Raw genomic sequence first — 23,877 nt, forward strand, 5'->3', positions numbered from 1 at the left:
GGGGGGGGGCGTCTCAGGTGGGGCCTCTGGCGGAGCCGGGGGCTGGGGCCTCCGCGTCTCGGGCGGGGCCGGGGCGGGGCCTCGGGTGGAGTCGGAGTGGGGCCTGGGGCGGGGCCTCGGAGTCTGGTACGGGGCCTCTGGCAGACCCCTCTGGGGTCGGGGGCTGGGCATCGGGCGGAGTCGGGGCGGGGCATCGGGTCTTGGGCGGGGCCTCCGCGTCTCGGCCCGCGGGAAGGAGAGGGGGCTGAGCGCCTGACACCTGACCCCAGCCTTGCCCCGCAGCGCCATCCACCTGTGCAACAACTCCATCCAGAAGCACCTGAAGAACGACAAGGACCGCAGCCCCCTGCTGCCCTGTCACAACATGTGGACCAGCACCCGATTCCAGGAGTACCTGCAGAAGAGGGGCCGCGGGGCCGTGTGGAGCAGCGTCATCTACCCGTCCATGAAGAGGGCCATCACCAACACCATGAAGGTGGCCCAGGACCACGTGGAGCCACGCAAGAACAGCTTCGAGCTCTACGGCGCCGACTTCATCCTCGGGCGCGACTTCAGGCCCTGGCTGATCGAGATCAACTCCAGCCCCACCATGCACGCGTCCACGCCCGTCACGGCGCAGCTGTGCGCGCAGGTGCAGGAGGACACCATCAAGGTGGTGGTGGACCGCAAGGCCGACCGGAACTGCGACATCGGCAACTTCGAGCTGCTGTGGAGACAGGTGGGGGGGGGGGGGTCTCTCTTCCACCGGCCACCTGGTGATGGTCTCTCCGCACATCCCGGGCGCAGGGGGGCGGGGGGGGGGGGGGCGGGTCTCACGTGGCCCAGCTGGCCTTTGCCGTTCTTGCAACCTCTCGTCCCCAACCACCTCCACCTCTGTGGTACCAGGCAGGACAGGGGCCCCTCTAGGCCATTCCTCTTCTCTCCTGCCGTGTCTCCCACTCCTCCTGGGGTGAAGATCCAGCCTTCCTTCATGGGTCTTTCCAGGGGGCTGCTCCCCTGGGGAGCCCTTCTGCAGGCAGGGCAGCAAGACCCTGTGACCTGGCCTCCCTGGGGTAGGGGGAACCAGGGTTAGGGTTAGAGTTAGGGAAGCGTGGCTGGGGCTTCTCTCTGAGGCCTCAGACCTGACCGAAGACTAGGAAAGGGCCTGCCGGCCCCCCTGACCTCGCTCCCCTGTCCCCAGCCTGCAGTGGAGCTGCCCACGTCCCAGGGCTCCGATTTGCTCGTGGAAGGTGTGGGCATGAGGAAAGCCAGGAAGCAGATGCCAGTGATCGCCAGCTTTGACTCTGTGCCTCCGCTCTCGGACATCCATCCGCTGAAACAGAGATGCCCCTCAGCCATGCTAGGCCTGGACCAGGGACCCCCACTCATGGCTCTGCACCAGGACTTGAAACTGAGAGACCAAAAGGTACTTCCTTGCACCTTGCCTGTGCACTTACACAGGCTGGTGGAGAGCAGCGCTAAAGCCAAGAGTGGCCACAGGGAGTCCGGCGGGAAGATCGAGCTCCCCTCCTGCACCTCTCAGCACCCAGACAATAAGGCCCCCCGCCCCGCTCTCGCCAAGGCTGAGTCCGACAGACACTCAGATCCAAACTCGTTACATGTGCACCCACTGCCGTCCATGCTTCCAAGTGTGAAGACCACAGAGGGTGCTCCGTTTCAGCCGCCCAGACCACCAGGTAACAGTGCGGGGCTTGCACCTATGTGAGCCCGGGGTCCGTATCTTCCAGGGCAGGGCCTGTGGTCCGGGCACTGGCCTGAGCTCGGAGCACCTGGGCCTGGTCAGGTTGTCGGGATAATGGGGGTCCTGCTGCAGCGGTTCCGGGGCCCCCTGAGCACCAGGTGCCCTGCACAAGACCAGCTGGGCGACAGCCTTCGCCTCTCTCCCTGGGGGATGTGGTGCCACTGAGGGGCTGAGTTGGAGATTTGAATAACACTGCGTGCCGAGGGTGGGTGCTGGCCGGCACAAGGCCCCTGTGCTGTTTTCTGAAGTTTCTGATGGAACAGACCGTGTGTGGCTCAGGAGCCTGGCCTGGGGGTGGGCTTTGCACACGGGTAGACAGGTGTGGGCAGCCCCTGGTCTCCAGGGGTGGCCTGTCTGTGTCTGCACCCCAGTGCTATTTCCAGTTGTTCTGGCACCAGATGTGGCTGAGAGAGTACCTCCAGCCAGGGCCACAGCCCCGCCTGCCGCGTCCCAGGTGCACTCACCGCCACAGGATCACCAGGACACTTGCAGCTGCTGTGTCCCCGCCGCTCAGCTGGGTTCTCAATGTGTCTGTCTCTCTCTCCCCGGCACTAGCAGCCTCTCGGCCATCTCTGTCTCCATGCAGATGGTAAGCTCTCAGGGGCCACGTTCTGGCTGCACCCACGCACCTGGGCTGTGCCAGACACCTCGCAGATGTTCAGTACATGCGCGAATCGCCCCCTAGAATCGCCAGCTCCAGGCACGAGGAGCCAGTGCTTTCAGAGCTGGCAGGGCCCTCGCAGGCCACCTCCAGTTTCACCCGCTCTCCTCACCCCGTGTCCAGTCTGGCACCGAGGCCCGTCAGCTCTGACACTTAGCCACTCACCTCTCCATGAGGGCAATTCCCACATTTTTTTCTGTGACACACTGTGCTTCCTCCAGGCATCTTCCTGGTGCCGACTAGACACACATGCCTTCAGCCTTAAAAGCAGTATTAGCTGCTGTACCAAAGCCCCTCAAACTTGTGGCTCAAACCACATTTTTTCTGAAGGCCGGAAGTCCAAAACCAAGGTGCTGGCACGGCCAGGCTCTCAGAGCCTGTAGAGCCTCCTGCCTCTTCCGGCTTCTGGCGGCCACTGGCAGCCTCTGTTCCTTGGCTGACGGACACATCGTGCCAGTCTCTGCCCTGCTTCATGCAATGTTCTTCCTGTGTGTCGCTCTGTCCAGAGTTCCCGCTCTGTTAAAAGGACAGCAGTTGTTGGATTGGGTCCTGCCCTTCTCTGATGTGACCTCATTTTACCTTGATTACATCTTCAAATGGTGGACGTGAACCTAGCGGGCGGGAACACCGGGCGCTGCGAGCGCGGCCGGAGGGATGCGTGCTGACCGCGGTCGTGCTGAGGGGCCCCCTTTGGTGCCAGTCCCTGGTGCTGACGGGGGCTTGTTTGCCTCTGGAGGAGGTGATGCTGTGCGTTTGCTTTGTCCTATTTACTAATAAAATGGCTTATTTTCAGACACACACCGGCCATCTAGGTCTCCTCTCCTGAAAAGTGGGTCTTTGTCTTTAGGATTGCAGATCTTCCTTGCTGACGTGTAGGGGTGACAACCACCTACTCTCGGATTCTCCTCCTCTTTCAGTTCATTTGTGTGGCAAACACTGTCTCCCACTTCGTGACTTGCCTTTTCACTCCTTGATGGTAACTTTGGATATAAAGCCGCGTTGTACTTCAGTTGCTCAGTCGTGTCCAATTCTCTGTGACCCCGTGGACTGTAGTCTGCCAGGCTCCTCTGTCCATGGAATTCTCCCAGACAAGAAAACTGCAGTAGGTAGCCATTTCCTCCTCCAGGGGATCTTCCCGACCCAGGGATCAAACCTGAATCTCCTGTATTGGCAAGCTGTTTCTTTACCACTGAGCCACCACGGAAGCAAAAGTCACCTTAACTTTTAATAAACTCCAGTTGGTCAAGCTCTCCCTCCAGTTGGTGATTTTTGCGGCTTGTCTCCAAACCCTGAGGCCGTGAAGACCTCCTCTTCTGGAAGCACTGTTGTGGCACATTCCAGTCTTGAATGCTCCAGAAGCTGACTTGGCAGGTGGTGGGAGATGAGAGTCCAGCAGCCCCTCCCCCGCTCACCTGAAGGCTCTTCTGGACTTTTGTTCAGCTCCACTGCTTTGTTTGTCTGCCCTGGGCTAATGCCACAAGGTCTTTATAACTGTAGCTTTGTTGAATGTCTTCATGCTGGTCAGACAAGTCCTATAACCTTGCTTTTCTTCCTTGAAAATGACTGGGCTATTCTTGACCCCCTACACTTCCATTCAAGTTACAGGATTAGGTTGTCAAGATCTACCAACATAATTTTTGTAGTTAAAATTTTTAAAATGTTTATTGATATTAAAGCCATCAGTTTGGTGAGAACTGACTTCTTTACATTATTGAGTGTTTGAATCTATATGAATGTGGAATATCTATTCATAAATAAATCCTTTAATGCCTTTCAGTATGCTCTTAGAATTGTTTTTGTCATGGTATTGCACTTTTTTGTGTTGGATTTAGACTTACATATATTTTATTTTGTATTCTATTTTAAATAGTATCAAACTTAAAAATATTTTCCTACAAATTGTGGCTGGTTGACAAAGAAGAAATTGATTTTTGTGAGTGGATTTTTTTGAAAATCCAGCTATCTGGCTATCATTTCTATTAGTTCATTAACATATTTGAAAATTGTATTTTTAACATACAGAATTATATCAACTAGTGAGTTTTCCTTTTTCCTGCAACCATTATACCTTTCATATCTTTTTCTTATTTTATTGACTGTCTAGGACCTTGTTCATTCATTCATTTTTCTCATCCCATTGGATCTCAGGTGCATGCATTCTGATTCATCGTAATTCTCGATTCATGACATAGTTTCATTGTTTGACCTTGCACGGCCTACTTTTATTTAGATCATTTTGATAGTGTAATTAGAACTTGCACACAGGTTTTGATTTGGGTTGTAATGTGGCCAAAGTTATCCGTCTTTCCTTTAGTCAATGTTATTTTGTCTCAAGGAATTTTTCCTTACCTTGAGGTTTAAAACTTTATTTACCTACATTTACTACTAAGAGTTTCAAAATTTTGTTTTTGACATAAAAGTCCTAATCCATCTGGAGTTGACTTTTGTATATGTTGTGAGGAAAGAATCAAATTTTATTTTTGTCTATGTAGATAATTTTTCAATTATTTATTGAAAACACTTTCTGTGCTCTTGTGAACGTACTGTTGCACGCGCGTGTGTGAGTGTGCATTTCTGGAGTCTCTGCTCTGTCCCCTGCCCAGCGCCACACTGTCCGTGTCTTCTGGTGGGACAAGCTTCCTCTCTGCTCATCTTCGTAAGAGTCTCGGTCGCTCCCGACCTCATTCTCTTCTATATAAATGTCATAATTGTTTTATCAAGTCCAACAAAAGTCGTATTGAGATTTTGGTTGGATTTGCATTGAATTCATAGATCAATTTGGAGAAAATGGATAAATTAATGAAACCATGTCTTCTGTTCATGAACAGAACATGTCTCTCCATTGACTTAGATCTTTTATTTTTTTATTTTTCAATATTTGTTTTTATTCATTTATTTATTTGGCTGTGCTGGGTCTTAGCTGCAGCATGCAGTATCTTTCAGTTGTGGCCTGTGATATCTAGTTCCCTGACCAGGGATTGAACCTGAGCCCCCTGCGTTGGGAGCTTGGAGTCTTAGCCATTGGACCACTAGTGAAGTCCCTAGATCTTCTTTAAATTTTAGAATTTCCCCATCAGAGACTGTATACATCTTTCATTATATTTTTTTGTTACTTGATATTCAGATTCTACTGCACATAGTGTCATCTCTCTATATAAATTTTCTCATTGTTTGTTGCTGGCATATAGAATGAAATTGATTTCTATATATTAATTTTCTATCTGCACATTTCTAAACTCTGCTGTTATTTCTGGAAATTTGCATGTTTCTTCTTTTGAGTTTCTATGTGTAGTTGTTCTACATAAATAATTATATCATGTGCAAGTAGCTTTGTATTAATGTCTCCCACCTCAATCATTTTGCCCCTAATATCTTGTCTTATTGTACTGGCTAGGACTTCCTACATAATGGTGGGCACCGTTGTTGAATTCCTGATTTTAAAGAGAATGTTTCTAACATTTTCTCATTTATAATGACATTTTCTGTAGGTCTTAACAAAGCTGTAGATACGATATATAGATATAAATGTATACATACTCTAGTATGTTAGTGTAGTTTATTTCTAATCTTTATGAAGAATTTTTATTGTGACTGGGTAATGAATTTTCTCAATTTTTTTTGCATCTGTGAGGTTACAAGTTTTTTCCTCTTATTAGGATTAAAATGGTAGGTTTTCCTTTTTCTAAGAAGTTGCCTGTAGCACCTAACATCAATCAATTTTTTAATATTAAACCAACCTTGCATTCCAGGAATGATTCTAACTTGGTCTGATGTTGAGTTTGACATATGGCTGGCTTTGCTTTCTTGCATGTAGTTAAAATTGGTTCTCAACTACAGTTTATTTACATTTTTCTAGTTCAGACTATTACAAATAGTGCTATTGTGAACACTCCTGAATTTGGCAAACATTTATTCATCTTTCTGTAGGAATGGAATTGCTGGGTCAGGCATTCAGCTTTGGTTGGCCCTCCCAAGGAACTTCCCAGGAAGACTGTGCCAATGTATGAGTCTCCCAGTTACTCCACACTCTTCCAACAGTAGATATTCTTTGTCCTTTAATTTTAGCCATTCTAAGGTTTGGCACTTTCACTGCTGTGGGCCCAGGTTTGATCCCTGTTCAGGGACGTAAGATCTTGCAAACTGCCCGCATGGTCAAGAAACACATTTCAGCAGCTTTTAATATTGACAGTCCAGCCCAACATACTCTTGCAAAGGATCTTTTTGTATTTAATTTGACAGATTTTTCTGTAACCTATTCCTACTGACTTGTAGGAGTTCTTTCTATATTCTGGATGCAAGTCCTTTGGTGGGTCTATATACTGGTATTATAAAGATGTCTTTTCTCGTTCTGAGATTTGCCTTTCACTCTCTTAGTAGTGTCTTCTCATGTACATAAATTATTAATTGCAGTATATTCCAATATATTGTCTTTATGATTAGCAATTGTGTTTTGTTTGTGAAATCTTTGCCTACCCCAAAATCATAAAAAAAAACAGTCACTTCTGTTTTCATCTTCAAGTTGTATGGTTTCGCCTTTCACATTTAGAGCGGTATTCCACCTGGAATTGTCTCTCTCTGACGGGCTGTAGGAATCAAGACTGACGGGTTTTCGTGTGGACATTCAGCGGATGCGCGCGAACGCTGTGTCCTCAGGCTGTGCTGCGCCGCCTCTGTAAGAACGCGACTGGACGTGTTGTGCTGGTTTTGGAGTCCACTCTGTCCCAGTTGTGTCCGTGTTCCTATCTTTATAGGTCAGGTCTCTGCAGCAATAATGTTGCATAACAGGGACACCTCCTCCCCCACCTCAGTGGTGTTTCTTCAGCAAGCACCTGTCTCTCAGACATCTTCAGGTCGGCTGTAGAGGTGCGGGGCTCCACCAGGGAGGCTGAGCCAGGCTCCAGGCTGCGCAGCGAGTTCTGATCCACCCCGCGTGTCTCCCCTCCTGGGCCAGCGGCTCCCCTGGGTGTCGTCTTCACAAGGCAGATGGTATACGCTTGAGAGGGCGAGTCAGGCCACATCTGCCCAGTGAGTGAGGAAGGGTACTCCTCAGAGGGAGAGGAGGAGTGGAGTGGATGTGGTCAAATACACCGCAGGCCGCCTCTGGTCATTAGCATTCACCGTCCTTCTGCAAACAGCACACACTCGCCCGCGCCCCCTCCAAAAGTCTCCCCAATCATAGAGCCAGGCTCTGAGTCCAGGACCTCAGGATTCCACATCACTTTTCTTCACCTGGGCACTTGTGAGCCGGAGACAAGCCTTCCAGGCCAGGATTCGCGTTCCCTTCCCTATGAGCATGGCTGTCGCTTGGATGCTGGCAGAAGACATGTGACTCCTGGGTCAGAGACGACAACTCATCACTCCTGGTGACCGTGACTCCAGCCTGTCTGGGAGTCCTGCAGAGTGACGACCATGGCCAGCTGGCTGGCGCACACACGGGGCCTGCATCACGGTGGGAACAGTGAACTTGGCGCACTCGCTGCTTTTTCAGGAAGCAGTAAGAAGCCTGGAAGGAGATCCCACCTCACCTGAGACGCGGCCCAGATGAAGGCTGGTCAGGGCCTTGAATGGACAGACGCACCTCAGAGGATACCTAGGAGGGCACAAGAGACCAAGGACCCTCTCCCAACCAGAGGTGCCTGCGTGCATGCGTGCACGTGCGCAGACACACACACACACACGCACACACACGCACACACGCACGCCCCACAGCGGGCTCAGCACAGACCATTGGGTGCGCCGCACCCCAAATCCCCCCACAAGACGCAACGGCCCCTTCCTGGGGGGAGACTCTGTGCCATGATTAAGTGCCTTGATCGATTTTCAGCGAGGCTTGGTTCTGCCCAGGCTCCCCATCGTCGTCCATTCCCATGTTTGTTTTCAAGCTGTGTCCTTCTCTCTGCCCGCCTGGGACTCCAGGACCAACCCATGCCCGCCCCCAGGAGCCTCCTGCCCCACCTGCCCCTCTGAGTGCCTGGGCGGGCCGCCTCCGCATACTCAGGTCCACAGGCTTGGCCATCACAAGGAGGGGCGGGACATCACTGCTGCCCTGCCCCCGGGCCATCCTCTCCCGGGGCCCACTTGGGTCCAAGGGGTCGACTCCACTGGGCTGAGACGCCTCCTGCCCATCGTAGGAGTCAAGGTTTCTCCTGCAGCCGCTCGGGACGAGCATCCTCCGGGACTGCTCGTTGTGCGCCCGTTCTCGAGAGTCGCTCCAGGAAGGTGCCTGGCTGTGCCCACAGGGCACCCGTGGCCCTTGGTCCCCAGGCTCCCTGCTGGGGCCCGCACGACCACGAGTGTCACGGTGGCTGACGTTTGCCTCGGTCTCTGTGCCGCGGGGAGGGAGAGGGGGTCAACCTCCTGCAGCCCCCCTCGCCCCCACCAGCTGGTTCCCAAGCCCACAGCACCTATTAGATGCTGTGAGAGGACCCCCGCGTGTGTCCGGGAGGGTCTGTGCTGCTGTGACGGCGCCTGGTGGAGCTCGAGTGAAGCAGTCATCGGGGTCAGGCCTCTGCGGCGGAGACCGTCAGAAGGGCAAGCTGCACTTGCTTCCAGGCTACCGGCTGGGCTCCAGCCAGAACCGCAGGGCGCTCATCCCGTCGGTGGCTGCCTGGGGCGTGTTTGTCTCACAACAGCCAGGCAGCCGGGCCAACGTGCCCCAGCCTTCACCCCAGGTCTAGGCCCAGCCAACAGCAGGGGACATACGCTCCGCACAGTGGTTGTCTCAGCCCTTGCGTTTCCATATGTGTGTTAGGGTCAGCCTGTCAATCTCAGGGTTAACAAAAAAGAGAGAAGGAAGGTGTGCTCAGTCACTCAGGTACGTGTGACTGTTTGTGACCCCATGGTCTGTAGACCGCCAGGCTTTTCTGTCCATGGAATTTTCCAGGCAAGAGTGGGTAGCCATTTCCTCCTCTAGGGGATCTTCCCAGCCCAGGAATTGAACCTGTGTCTCCTGTCTCCTGCATTGAAGGCAGATTCTCTATTGTTGAGCCACCTGAGAAGCCCAAGGAAGGCTGGGGGAGGCGGGAACTGCCAGGATTTTGACTGGGGTCCCGTTGAATCTTCAGAGAGAGCTGGCATCTTTCTTATACTGAGTCATTCAAGTCAAAATCAGATCTACTCCGTTTAATGAGGCTGTCTTTGATTTTCTCTGGACCGTGTGTGATGGTTTTTCAGGGCAGCAGTCTGGCACATCTTTGATTAGATTTTTTTCTGGCTGCTTGATGGTGTCAATGCCACGAGCAGGGACATGGAGAGGAGGGACAGGTCTCTCTGGAAGGTTTCCTGTGCCCCTCCCCACTCTGTCCTCCCGTCGCGGGATGACCGCACTCTGACTTCCATCAGCCGAGGCTGTCCAGCCACGCGTGGACCCCCAGGACATGCTCGCCTGTGCTGGCCTCTCTGGGCTTGGGTGGTACCTGGGCTTCTCATTGCAGCGGCATCTCTCGTTGCAGAACACGGGCTCTAGAAACGCAGACTTCAGGAGTTGTGGTGCGCAGGCTTAGTTGCTCCGCAGCATGTGGGATCTTCCTGGACCAGGGATCAAACCCATATCCCCTGCATTGGCAGATGGAGTCTTATCCACTGTACCACTAGGGAAGTCCCACACTTAAGTCTTAATCAATGCAGCTTTGAAATAAGTTTTGAAAAGCAGTAGCTAAATTCTCTGATGCTGTTTCCTGCCCAGGATCTCCCAGACTGTTCTGTCTTCTGAATTTCCTTTTAAATTTTAGAATCAGCTTGTAGATTACGACAGAGACAGCCTGGAGGGAATTTGACTGCAGTCGTGTCAAATTTTTTTTTTTTTTTTGCCTTTTCATACTGTTCATGGGGTTCTCAAGGCAAGAATAGTGAAGTGGTTTGCTATCCCCTTCTCCAGTGGACCACATTGTGTCAGACCTCTTCACCATGACCTGTCCATCTTGGGTGGCCCTATACGGCATTGCTCATAGCTTCATTGAGTTAGACAAGGCTGTGGTCCATGTGATCAGTTTGGTTAGTTTTCTGTGATTGTAGGTTTCATTCTGTCTGCCCTCTGATAGAGAAAGATAAGAGGCTTATGGAAGCTTCCTGATGGGAGAGACTGACTGAGGGGAAACTGGGTCTTGTTCTGATGGGCGGGGCCGTGCTCAGTTCACTTCAGGACCGTCGCTCAGTCATGCCCGACTCTTTGTGACCCCATGGACTGCAGCACACCAGGCTTCCCTGTCCATCACCAACTCCCGGAGCCTGCTCAAACTCATATCTATCAAGTCGGTGATGCCATCCAGCCATCTCATCCTCTGTCGTCCCCTTCTCCTCCTGCCTTCAATCTTTCCCAGTATCAGAGTTTTTTCCAGTACGTCAGTTCTTCACATCAGGTGGCCAAACTACTGTAGTTTCAGCTTCAGCATCAGTCCTTCCAATGAATATGCAGGACTGATTTCCCTTAGGTTGGACTGGTTTGATCTTGCAGTCCAAGGGACTCGCAAGAGTCTTCTCCAACACCACAGTTCAAAAGCATCAATTCTGCAGTGCTCAGCTTTCTTTATGGTCCAACTCTCACATCCATACATGACTACTGGAAAAACCATAGCTTTGACTATACAGACCTTTGTCTGTAAAGTAATGTCTCTGCTTTTTAATATGCTGTCTAGGTTGGTCATAACTTTTCTTCCAAGGAGCAAGTGTCTTTAAATTTCATGGCCACAGTCACCATCTGCAGTAACTGTGGAGCCCCCCAAAATAAAGTTTCTCACTGTTTCCATTGTTTCCCATCTATTTGTCATGAAGCGATGGGACCGGATGCCATGATCTTTGTTTTTTGAATGTTAAGTTTTAAGCCAACTTTTTGACTCTCCTCTTTCACTTTCATCAAGAGGATCTTTAGTTCTTCACTTTCTGCCATAAAGGGTAATGTCATCTGCATATCTGAGGTTATTGATATTCCTCCCGGCAATCTTGATTCCAGCTTGTGCTTCACCCAGCCCAGCATTTCTCATGATGTACTCTGCATAGAAGTTAAATAAGCAGGGTGACAATATACAGCCTTGACATACTCCTTTCCCAATTTAGAACCAGTCTGTTGTTCCATGTCCTGTTCTAACTGTTGCTTCTTGACCTGCATACAGATTTCTCAGGAGGCAGGTCAGGTGGTCTGGTATTCCCATCTCTTCAAGAATTTTCCATAGTTTGTTGTGATCCACACAGTCAAAGACTTTGGCATAGTCAATAAAGCAGAAGTATATGTTTTTCTGGAACTCTCTTGCCTTTTCTGTGATCCAACAGATGTTGGCCATTTGATCTCTGCTTCCTCTGCCTTTTCTAAATCCAGGTTTAACATATGGAAATTCAGGGTTCATGTACTGTTGAAGCCTGGTTAGGAGAATTTTGAGCATTACTTTGCTAGAGTGTGAGATGAGTGCAATTGTGCGGTGGTTTGAACATTCTTTGGCATGGCCTTTCTTTGGGATTGGAGTGAAAACTGACCTTTTCCAGTCCTGTGGCCACTGCTGAGTTTTCCAAATTTGCTGGCATGTTGAGTGCAGCACTTTAACTGCATCGTCTTTTAAGATTTGAAATAGCTCAGTTGGAATTCCATCACCTCCACTAGCTTTGTTCATAGTGATGCTTCCTAAGGCCCACTTGACTTCGGACTGCAGGATGTCTGACTCTAGGTGAGTGATCGCACCATCGTGGTTATCTCGGTCATGAAGATCTTTTTTGTACAGTTCTTCTGTATATTTTTGCCACCTCTTCTTAGTATCTTCTGCTTCTATTAGGTCCATACCATTTCTGACCTTTATTGTGCCCATCTTTGCATGAAATGTTCCCTTGGAATCTCTAATTCTCTTGAAGAGATCTTTAGTCTTTCCCATTTTATGTTTTCCTCTATTTCTTTGCACTGATCACTGAGGAAGGCTTTCTTATCTCTCCTTGCTATGGAGCCATGCTCAGTAAATCTTTAATCCAATTCTCTGTTGATGGGCAGGGCTATGTTCCCTCCCTGTTATTTGACCTGAGACCAAACTATGGTGGAGGTGATGAAGATAATGGCGACTTCCTTCAAAAGGCCCCAGGCACACACTGCTGCACTCAGTGCCCCCACCCCTGCAGAGGCCAGCGTCGACCCACGCCTCCACCGGAGACGCCTGGACACTCACGGGCAAGTCTGGGTCAGTCTCTTGTGGGGTCACTGCTCCCTTCTCCTGGGTCCTGATGTGCACCTCGTTCTGTTTGTGCCTCCAAGACTCTGTTTCCCCAGTCCTGTGGAAGCTCTGTAATCAAGTCCCACTGACCTCCAACATCAAATTCCCTGGATGTTCTCAGTCCCTTTGCCAGATCCCCAGGTTGGGAAATCTGTTGTGGGTCCTAGAACTTTTCGAACAGTGTGAGAATTTCTTTGGTATAGTTGTTCTGCAGTTTGTGGGTTGTCTGCTCGGTGGCTCTTTGATGGGGTTAATGGCAACCTCCTCCAAGAGGGCTTATGCCACAGGCTATGTGACCCAGGTCTGCTGCACCCAGAGCCCCTATGACCCGTACCTCTGCAGGAGACACTCAAACACTCAGAGGCAGGTATGGCTCAGTCTCTGTGGGGTCTCTGGGTCCTGGTGTACACAAGGTTTTGTTTGAGCCCTCCAAGCATCTCTGGCGGGTATGGGGCTTGATTCTAAATGCGATTTTGCCCCTCCTACCATCTTGCTGGGGCTTCTCCTTTGCCCTTGGATATGGGGTATCTTTTTTTGGTGGGATCCAACATTCTCCTGTCATTGATTGTTCAGCAGTGAGTTGTAATTTTGGAGTTCTCGCAGGAGAAGATGAGCGCACATCCTTCTACTCCGTCAATGAACAGTATGAAAAGGCAAAAAGATATGACACTGAAAGATGAACTCCCCAGGTCGGTAGGTACCCATATGCTACTGGAGAAGAATGGAGAAATAACTCCAGAAAGAATGAAGAGATGGAGCCAAAGCAAAAACAATGCCCAGTTGTGGATATAACTGGTGATGGAGGTAAAGTCTGATGCTGTGAAGAACAATATTGCATAGGAACCTGGAATGTTAGGTCCATGAATCAAGGTAAATTGGAATTGATCAAACAGGAGATGGCAAGAGTGAACATTGACATAGGAATCAGTGAACTAACATGGACTGGAATGGGTGAATTTAACTCAGATGACCATTATATCTACTACAGTGGGCAAGAATCCCTTAGAAGAAATGGAGTAACCATCATAGTCAACAAAAGAGCCTGAAATGCAGTACCTGGGTGCAATCTAAAAAATGACAGAATGATCTCTGTTCATTTCTAACGCAAACCATTCATTATCACAGTAATCCAAGCCTGTGCCCCAACCAGTAATGCTGAAGAAGCTGAAGTTGAACGGTTCTAATGAAGACCTACAAGGCCTTCTAGAACTAACACCCCAAAAAGATGTCCTTTTCATCATAGGGGACTAGAATGCAAAAGTAGGAAGTCAAGAGATACCTGGAGTAACAGGCAAGTTTGGCCTTGGGGTACAGAATGAAGCAGGAGAAAGTTTAATAGAGTTTTGCCAAGAGAACACACTGGTCACAGCAAACACCCTCTTCCAACAACACAAGAGACGACTCTACACATGAACATCACCAGATCATCAATACTGAAATCAGATTGATTATATTCTTTGCAGCCAAAGATGGAGAAGCTCTATACATTCAGCAAAAACAAGACCAGGAGCTGACTGTGGCTCAGATCATTGAACTTCTTATTGCCAAATTCAGACTTTAATTGAAGAAAGTAGGGAAAACCGCTAGACCATTCAGGTATGACCTAAATCAAATCCCTTGTGATTATACAGTGAAAGTGACAAATAGATTCAAGGGACTAGATCTGATAGACAGAGTGCCTGATGAACTATGGCTGGAGGTTCATGACACCGTACAGGAGGCAGTGAATAAGACCATCCCCAAGAAAAAGGAATGCAAAAAGGCAAAACGGTTGTCTGAGGAGGCCTTACAAATAGTTGAGAAAAGAAGAGACACTAAAAAAAGAAGAGACGCTAAAGGCAAAGGAGAAAAGGAACGATATATCCATTTGAATGCAGAGTTCCAAAGAATAGCAAGGAGAGATAAGAAAGCCTTCCTCAGTGATCAATGCAAAACAACAGAATGGGAAAGACTAGCGATCTCTTCAAGAAAATTAGAGATACCAAGGGAACATTTCATGCAAAGATGGGAACAATAAAGGACAGAAATGGTAGGGACCTAACAGAAGCAAAAGATAATACGAAGAGGTGGAAAGAATACACAGAAGAACTATGCAAAAAAGATCTTCATGACCCAGATAACCACGATGGTGTGATCACTCACCTAGAGCCAGACATCCTGGAATGTGAAGTCAAGTGGGCCTTAGGAAGCATCACTACAAACAAAGCTAGTGGAGGTGATGGAATTCCAGTTGAGCTATTGCAAATCCTAAAAGGTGAGGCTGTGAAAGTGCTGCACTCAATATGCCAGCAAATTTTGAAAACTCAGCAGTGGCCACAGGACTGGAAAAGGTCAGTTTTCACTCCAATCCCAAAGAAAGGCAATGCCAAAGAATGCTCAAACCACCGCACAATTGCACTCATCTCACACTCTAGCAAAGTAATGCTCAAAATTCTCCTAGACAGCCTCCAACAGTACATGAACTGTGAACTTCCAGATGTTTAAGCTGGATTTTAAAAAGGCAGAGGGGAGAGGAACAAGATGGTGGAGGAGTAGGTGGACGTGGAATACATCTGTCTCCATGAATACATCAGGAGCATGCCTTCAGACGCGGAAGTGCATGCAGAACACCAACTGAGAGTGGACAGGAGTGCCTGACAGCAGGAAAGAATATATAGAACCACGCAAAACTTGGTAGGACACGGGAACTAGGGTGAAAAACGGGAGTTAGTAGGACTGGACCTGCCCTCAGTGGGTGGAGGAACTGAAGCAGGGGTCCGATCCCCACATCGGGGCAGTTGTCTAAGTCAGAGGAGAAGCATTTAGGGCTGAGAGGGAAGCAGCTGATCTGCGGCGGCCTGAATGGAATCAGACAGTCCTTGCCGCAGCCGTTCATGACCTGGACGGCGCACTCCTTGCAACCCTATAGACTGTGGCCTGCCAGGCTCCTCTGTCAGGGAGGGGGTTTTCCAGGCAAGAATACTGGAGCGTGTTGGCCAATACCGGTTGCTATACCCTTCCAAAGCACCGTATTTCCTGCTTCCCTAGCCACCAACCCCTCTGAGTACCTGGTGTTGCCAGAACCCCTGCGACACAAGCAGCTACACCACCTCCACACCTGGCCCTCACTGGGGCAAACCCAAGTCCTCCAGGGCAGCCTCAGGAGCAAACCCCAATGGATGACCCACATGCAGAGGTGGGAATAAAACCACAGCTGAAACCCAGGGGCAGTGTGGCTGAGGAAGAAGACCCAAAACCTTCCCACCGGCTGTGGAAGCTGCAGATTAAACCCACACGATCAACCAGGCAGACTCTGTGTCTGTGGAATCTATAAAAGGTCACTGAGAGCGCCCACAAAGGAAAAGGCACTAATTCTGATACCTGTGGACATTGGAAGCAAGAACACAGAGGAACAGGAGCAGATTAGAATCTGAGCTGCCCCCACACAGCAGGTCCAGACATCAGCATGGTGTTGGAGGGCATCCTAGGGAGGGGAGGGGGACTGTGACTCCCAGCGAGGGAAAGGACTCTGACAGCCGTGACTCAAGAAAAACATTTATTATTCTTATGTTTTGACTTGTTCTGTAGGTTCTTTTGGGTTTTTTCTTTGTTTCCCTTTTTTCTCCCGCTCTGTTGTAGTTGTCAATTCTATTGGCACTATGAAATCTAAGCTTTTGAGCCTTTTTTTTTTTCTTTCTTTTCCCTCAGTCACAGTTTTTATTGTTGTTATAAACCTCTGCCTCTATATTGGGCTTTTGCAGTTCTGGGGAGTTGTTTGTTTTGTTTTGTTTTTTTTCTTTTTCTCTTTTTTTAATTTTAATTTTTTAAACATGTTATTATTTTTTCTACATTTATTCCTTTGTTTGCTTTTCCTACTGTTCTTTTCCCCTTTGAGTTAATCTTTAATATATATAAATCTTTATCCACCTCTATTTAACTTTGCATATCTATTCTTTCTTTCTTTCCTTTAGTCTCAACATACTTGTTAGTTTTATTTTCATTGCTTTATTCCCCACTTGGCACCTTGCTTTAGTTTTGTTTTCCAGTTTGCACTTTAGTTAGTTTTGTTCTTAACTGGTAAATATACTTTTTGATTTCCTTTGTTTGCTGGGTCAATCTATTGTACTTTATTTTTGTTGGACTGTTTCAACTTTGCTCGTGGGTATATATGTATATGTGTATATTCCATTATTTTAATTATTATTTGCTTGATTTTGTAACTGCCATTTGTCTGGAGGTCATCTTTGGTTTCTCATTTTTGGATATTTGTTTTAATCTCACTTAATGCCATAACAAACCACTTGTGAAATCTTCGTTCCTGACCAGAGATCAAGCCCCGAGCCTTTGGGGTGGGAGCACTGACTCTAAGACCCTAGACCACCAGAGAACTAACCCTGGGGTGTAGCAAATAGTGAGAACTCACACAAAGGAAACGACTGGAATACAAGACTGGCATCACCCAACCACCGGGAGCACCCTGTGAGGACGTCTCATCTAAACAACAAACAAAACAAAAATACAAACCCAGTCATCAGCAGACAGGATTACCACCTCACCCAGCCTGCCCATCAGAGGAAAACAAACAAACAAAAACTCAGCACAAATCTCACCCTATAGGAAGCTTACACAAACCACTGGACCAACCTTAGGGGGCAGAAACCAAAAGGAAGAAAGAATTCAACCTTGAAGCCTGGGAAAAGGAGACCTCAAACATAGGAAGTTAAAAAAAAATGATGAAAAGGCAGAGAAATACTACACAAATGAAGGAACAAACTAGGAACACGGAAGTCCAAATAAATGAGGAGGAAACAGGCAAACTGCCTGAAAAAGGACTCAGAACAATGATAGTAAAGAGGATCAAAGACCTTGAAAGCAAAATGGGGAAAATGCAAGAATCAATTAACAAAGACCTAGAAGAATTAAAGAATAAACATGCAGAGACAAACAGTACAATTACTGAAATTAAAAATACTCTAGAAGGAATCAATAGCAGAATATCTGAAGCAGAAGAATGAATCAGTGAGCTGGAAGATAAAATGGTGGAAATAACTTCTGAAGGGCAGAATAAAGTAAAAAGAATGAAAAGAACTGAGGATATTCTCAGACACCTCTGTGACAATATCAAACACACCAACAGTTGAATAATAGGGGGTCCCAGAAGAAGATCTGGGAGATGCAAGGAGATCCAACCAGTCCATCCGAAAGGAAATCAGTCCTGGGTGTTCACAGGAAGGACTGATGTTGAAGCTGAAACTCCAGTATTTTGGCCACCTGATGTGAAGAGCTGTCTCATTTGAAAAGACCCTGATGTTGGGAAAGATTGAAGGCAGGAGGAGAAGGGGACAACGACTTAATGGACATGAGTTTGGGTAAACTTCAGGAGTTGGTGATGGACAGGGAGGCCTGGCATGCTGCGGTTCATGGGATCACAAAGAGTCGGACATGGCTGAGTGACTGAACTGAACTGAGCTGAACAGAAGAAGAGAAAAAGAAAGGGTATGAGAAAATTTTTGAAGATATTATAGTTGAAAACTTCCCCAACATGGAAAAGTAAATAGTCAATCAAGTCCAAGAGGCACAAAGAGTCCCATGCAGGATAAACCCAAGGAGAAACACACCAAGACACATACTAATCAAACTAACAAAGACTAAACACAAAGAAAGAATATTAGAAGCAGCAAGGGAGAAGCAACAAGTAACATACAAGGGAAACTCCGTACATTTAACAGCTGATCTCTCAGCAGAAACTCTGCAGGCCAGAAGGGAATGGAGAATATATTTAAAGTACTGAAAAGGAAAAACCTACAACCAAGATTACTGTACCTGGCAAGGATCTCATTCAAAATTGATGGAGAAATCAAAAGTTTTTCAGACAAGCAAAAGTTAAGAGAATTTAGTACCACCAAACCAGCTTTGCAACAAACGTTAAACAGACTTATAGAGTCAAGAAATGCAAGACCAGGAGAAAGATCTACAAAATCAACCCCAAACAATTAAGAAAATGGCAATAGGAACATATATATCAATGATTACTTTAAATGTAAATGGATTAAATTCCAACCAAAAGACACAGACTGGCGGAATGGATACAAAAACAAGACCCATATATACACTCTAAAGAAACCCACTTCAGACCTAAAGACACATATAGACTGAAAGTGAGAAAATGGAAAAATATATTCCATGCAAATGGGAAGCAAGAGAAAGCTGGAGTAGCAATCCTCGTATCAGACAAAATAGACCTTAAAATAAAGAAGATTACAAGAGATAAGGAAGGACACTACATAATGATCAAGGGGTCAATCCAGGAGGAAGACATAACAATTGTAAATATGTATGCACCCAACACAGGAGCACCTCAATACATAAGACAAACACTAACAGACATAAACGGAGAAATTGACAGGAACACAATAATAAGAGGAGACTTTAACACCCCACTAACACCAATGGACAGATCATCAAAACAGAAAATTAATAAGGAAACACAAGTCTTAAATGATACATTAGATGAGATGAATCTCGTTGATATCTTCAGGACATTCCATCCAAATGCAGAAGAATACACCTTCTTCTCAAGTGCACATGGAACATTCTCCAGGATAGACCACATCTTGGGTCACAAATCAAACCTCAGTAAATTTAAGGAAATTGAAATTGTATCAGGCATCTTCTCTGACCACAATGCTGAGACTTGATATCGATTACAAGAAAAAAAACTAAAAATACAAACACATGGAGATTAAACAACATGTTTTTAAATAACCAATGGGTTACTGAAGAAATCAAAAGGGAAATTAAAAAGTTTCCAGAAACAAATGACAATGAAAACACGACAACTGAAAGCCTATGGGATGCAGCAGAAGCAGTCCTAAGAGGGAGGTTTATAGCAACACAACCCTACCTCAAGGAACAAGAAAAACATCGAATAGACAGCCCAACTTTACACCTAAAACAACTGGGAAAAGAACAAAAAAAATCCTAAAATTAGTAGAAGGAAAGAAATCATAAAGATCCAAGCAGAAATAAATGGAAAAGAAATGAAAGAAACAATAGTAAAGATTAATAAACCTAAAAGCTGGTTCTTTGAGAAGATAAACAAAATCGACAAACCTTTAACCAGACTCATCAAGGAAAAAAGAGAGAAGAATCAAATCAACAAAATTAGAAATGAAAAAGGAGAGGTTACAAAAGACAATGCAGAAATACAAAGGATTATAAGAGACTATTATGAACAACTATATAGCAATAAAATGGATAACCCGGAAGAAATGGACAGATTCTTAGAAAAGATCAGTCTTCCAAGAGTGAGCCAGGAAGAAATAGAAATTATGAACAATGCAGTTAATAGCACTGAAATTGAAGCTGTGATCAAAAGTTTCCCAAAAAACAAAAGCCCAGGACCAGATGGCTTCACAGGAGAATTCTATCAAACATTTAGAGAAGAGTTAATGCCTATCCTTCTAACTCTTTCAAGAAATTGCAGAGGAAGGAACACTCTATGAGGCCACCATCACCCTGATACCAAAACCAGACAAAGACAACACACAAATAAGAAAACCACAGGCCAATATCACTGATGAACATAGATGCAAAAATCCTCAACAAAATTTTAGCAAACAGAATTCAACAACACATTAAAAAGCTCATAGAACATGATCAAGTTGGGTTTACTCGAGGAATACAAGGGTTCTTCAACATATGCAAATCAATCAATGTGATACACCATTTTAACAAATTGAAAGATAAAAACCATATGATAATCTAAATAGATGCAGAAAAAGCCTTTGACAAAATTCAGCACCCATTTATGATTAAAATCCTTCAAAAAATGGGCATAGAAGGAACCTGCCTCAACACAGTAAAGGCCATATGTGATAAGCCTACAGCAAACATTACTCTCAATGGTGAAACACTGAAAACATTCCCCTAAGATCAGGAAACAAGACAAGGGTGTCCACCTTCCCCACTATCATTCAACACAGTTCTGGAAGTACTAGCTATAGCAATCAGAGGAGAAAAATAAAAGGAATCCAGATCAGAAAAGAAGAAGTAAAGCTCTCACTGTTTGTAGATGACATGATACTGTACATAGAAAACCCTAAAGATAGTATCAGAAAATTACTTGAGCTAATCAGTGATTTAGCGAGGTTGCAGGATACAAAATCAATACACAGAAATCACTTGCATTTCTATATACTAACAATGAAAAATCAGAAAAAGAAATTAAGGAATCAATCCTATTCACCATTGCAACAAAAAGAATTAAATATCTAGGAATAAACTTACCTAAGGAGACAAAAGAACTGTACTCAGAAAATTATAAGATACTGATGAAAGAAATCAAAGATGACAGAAACAGACGGAGAGATAGTCCATGTTTCTGGGTAGGAAGAATGAATATTCTGAAGATGACTATACTACTAAATGCAATCCACAGATTCAGTGCAATCCCTATCAAATTACCAATGGCATTTTTCACAGGACTAGAACAAAAAATTTCATAATTCATATGGAAACACAAAAGACCCCAAATAGCCAAAGCAGTCTTGAGAAAGAAGAATGGAGCTGGAGGAATCCACCTTCCTGACTTCAGATTATACTACAAAGCTACAGTCATCTAGACAGTATGGTACTGGCACAAAAACAGAATAAAGACCAAGGGAACAAGATAGAGAGCCCAGAAATAAACCCATACCTCTGTGGGTACCTTATTTTTGACAAAGGATGTAAGAATATACAGTGGGGCAGAGACAGCCTCTTCAATAAATGGCGCTGGGAAAACTGGACAGCCACATGTAAAAGAATGAAATTAGAACACTTCCTAACACCATACACATAGATAAACTCAAAATGGACTAAAGACCTAAACGTAAGACCAGAAACTATAAAACTCTTAGAGGAAAACATAGGCAGAACACTCGATGACAGAAATCAAAGCAAGATCCTCTATGACCCACCTCCTAGAGTAACAGAAATAAAAACAAAAGTAAAGAAGTGGGACCTGATTAAACTTAAAATCTTTTGCACAGCAAAGGAAACTGTAAGCAAGGTGAAAAGACAACTCTCGGAATGGGAGAAAATAATAGCAAATGAAACAACTGACAGAGGATTAATTTCCAAAATATACAAGCAGCTCATACAACTCAATAGCAGAAAAACAAACAACCCAATCAAAAAGTTGGAAGAAGACCTAAACAGACATTTCTCCAAAGAAGACATACCGATAGATAACAAACACTTGAAAAGATGCTCAACATCGCTCATTATTAGAAAAATGCAAATCAAAACCACCATGAAATATTTCACCTCACACGGATCAGAATGGCCATCATCAAAAAGTCTACAAACAATAAATGCTGGAGAGGGTATGGATAAAAAGGGAATGCTCTTGCACTGTTGGTGGCAATGTAAATTGATACAGCCACTATGGAAGACAGTATGTAGATTCCTTAAAAAACTAGGAATAAAACCACCATACGACCCAGCAATCCCACTCCTAGGCATATACCCTGAGGAAACCAGGGTTGAAAAAGACATGTACCTCATTGTTCATTGCAGCACTATTTGCAATAGCTAGAACATGGAAGCAACCCAGATGCCCGTGGACAGATGAATGAATAAAGACATTGTGGTAAATATACACAATAGAATATTACTCAGCCATAAAAAGGAACTTGTTGGAGTCAGTTCTGATGAGGGGGATGAACCTAGAACCTATTATACAGAGTTAAGTGAGTCAGAAAGAGAAAGATAAATATCATATTCTAACACATATATATGGAATCTAGAAATATGGTTCTGAATAATTTATTTACAGGTCACAGTGGAGAAACTGACATAGAGAATAGACTCATGGACATGGGGAGAGGGGAGGAGAGGGTGAGATGCATGGAAAAAGTAACATGGAAACTTACATTACCGTATGTAAAACAGATAGCCAGTGGGAATTTGCTGTCTGGCTCAGGAAACTCTAACAGGGGCTCTGTATCAACCTCGAGGGGTGGGATGGGGAGGGAGGTTCCGAAGGGAGGGGATATATGTAAGCCTATGGCTGATTCATGTGGAGGTTTGACAGAAAACAACAAAATTCTGTAAAGCAATTATCCTTCAATTAAAAAAAAAAAAAAAAAAAAAAAAAAAAGGCAGAGGAACCAGAGATTAAATTGCCAACATCCACTGGATCATAGAAAAAGCAAGAGAGTTCCAGAAAAACATCTACTTCTGTTTCATTGACTACATCAAATCCTTTGACTGCTTGGATCACAACAAATTGTAGAAAATTCTTCAAGAGATGGGAATACCAGACCACCTGACCTGCCTCCTGAGAAATCTGTATGCAGGTCAAAAAGCAACAGTTAGAACAGGACGTGGAACAACAAACTGGTTCCAAATTGGGAAAGGAGTACATCAAGGCTGTATATTGTCACCCTGCTTATTTAACTTATATGCAGAGTACATCATGAGAAACGCCAGGCTGGATGAAGCACAAGCTGGAATCAAGATTGCCGGGAGAAATATCAATAACCTCAGATATGCAGATGACACCACCCTTATGGCAGAAAGTGAAGAGGAACTAAAAGCCTCTTGATGAAAGTGAAAGAGGAGAGTGAAAAAGTTGGCTTAAAGCTCAACATTCAGAAAACTAAGATCATGGCATCTGGTCCCATCACCTCATGGGAAATAGATGGGGAGACAGTGGAAACAGTGTCAAACTTTATTTTTTTGGGCTCCAAAATCACTGCAGATGGTGACTGCAGCCATGAAATTAAAAGATGCTTACTCCTTGGAAGGAAAGTTATGACCAACCTAGACAGCATATTAAAAAGCAGAGACATTACTTTACAGACAAAGGTCTGTATAGTCAAAGCTATGGTTTTTCCAGTAGTCATGTATGGATGTGAGAGTTGGACTATAAAGAAAGCTGAGCACCAAAGAATTGATGCTTTTGAACTGTGGTGTTGGAGAAGACTCTTGAAAGTCCCTTGGACTGCAAGGAGATCCAACCAGTCCATCCTCAGGGAAATCAGTCCTGAATTGTCATTGGAAGGACTGAAGCTGAAACTCCAATATTTTGGCCACCTGATGTGAAGAGTTGACTCATTGGAAAAGACCCTGATGCTGGGAAAGATTGAAGGCGGGAGGAGAAGGGCACAACAGAGGATAAGACGGTTGCATGGCATTATGGACTTGATGGACATGAGTTTGATCAAGCTCCCGGAGCTGGTGATGGACGGGGAAGCCTGGTGTGCTGCAGTCCATGGGATCGCGAAGAGTCAGACATGACTGAGTGACTGAACTGAACTGACTGT

At 45.9% G+C, this 23,877-nt stretch overlaps 1 protein-coding gene across 1 annotated transcript in view; it reads left to right on the forward strand.

Moving 5' to 3' along the window:
• TTLL8 (tubulin tyrosine ligase like 8) overlaps window positions 1–23,877 on the forward strand; it is a 51,694-nt gene that overhangs the window by 20,262 nt on the left and 7,555 nt on the right. Inside the window, exons 9-10 of the mRNA XM_043440686.1 lie at window positions 283–718; window positions 1,181–1,676. Of these exons, the coding sequence (XP_043296621.1) occupies window positions 283–718; window positions 1,181–1,676 (932 nt within the window). The remainder of the gene's footprint in view (window positions 1–282; window positions 719–1,180; window positions 1,677–23,877) is intronic.

This window comes from Cervus canadensis, chromosome 21, assembly GCF_019320065.1.
Source record: "Cervus canadensis isolate Bull #8, Minnesota chromosome 21, ASM1932006v1, whole genome shotgun sequence".
NCBI classification, from domain to species: domain Eukaryota; kingdom Metazoa; phylum Chordata; class Mammalia; order Artiodactyla; family Cervidae; genus Cervus; species Cervus canadensis.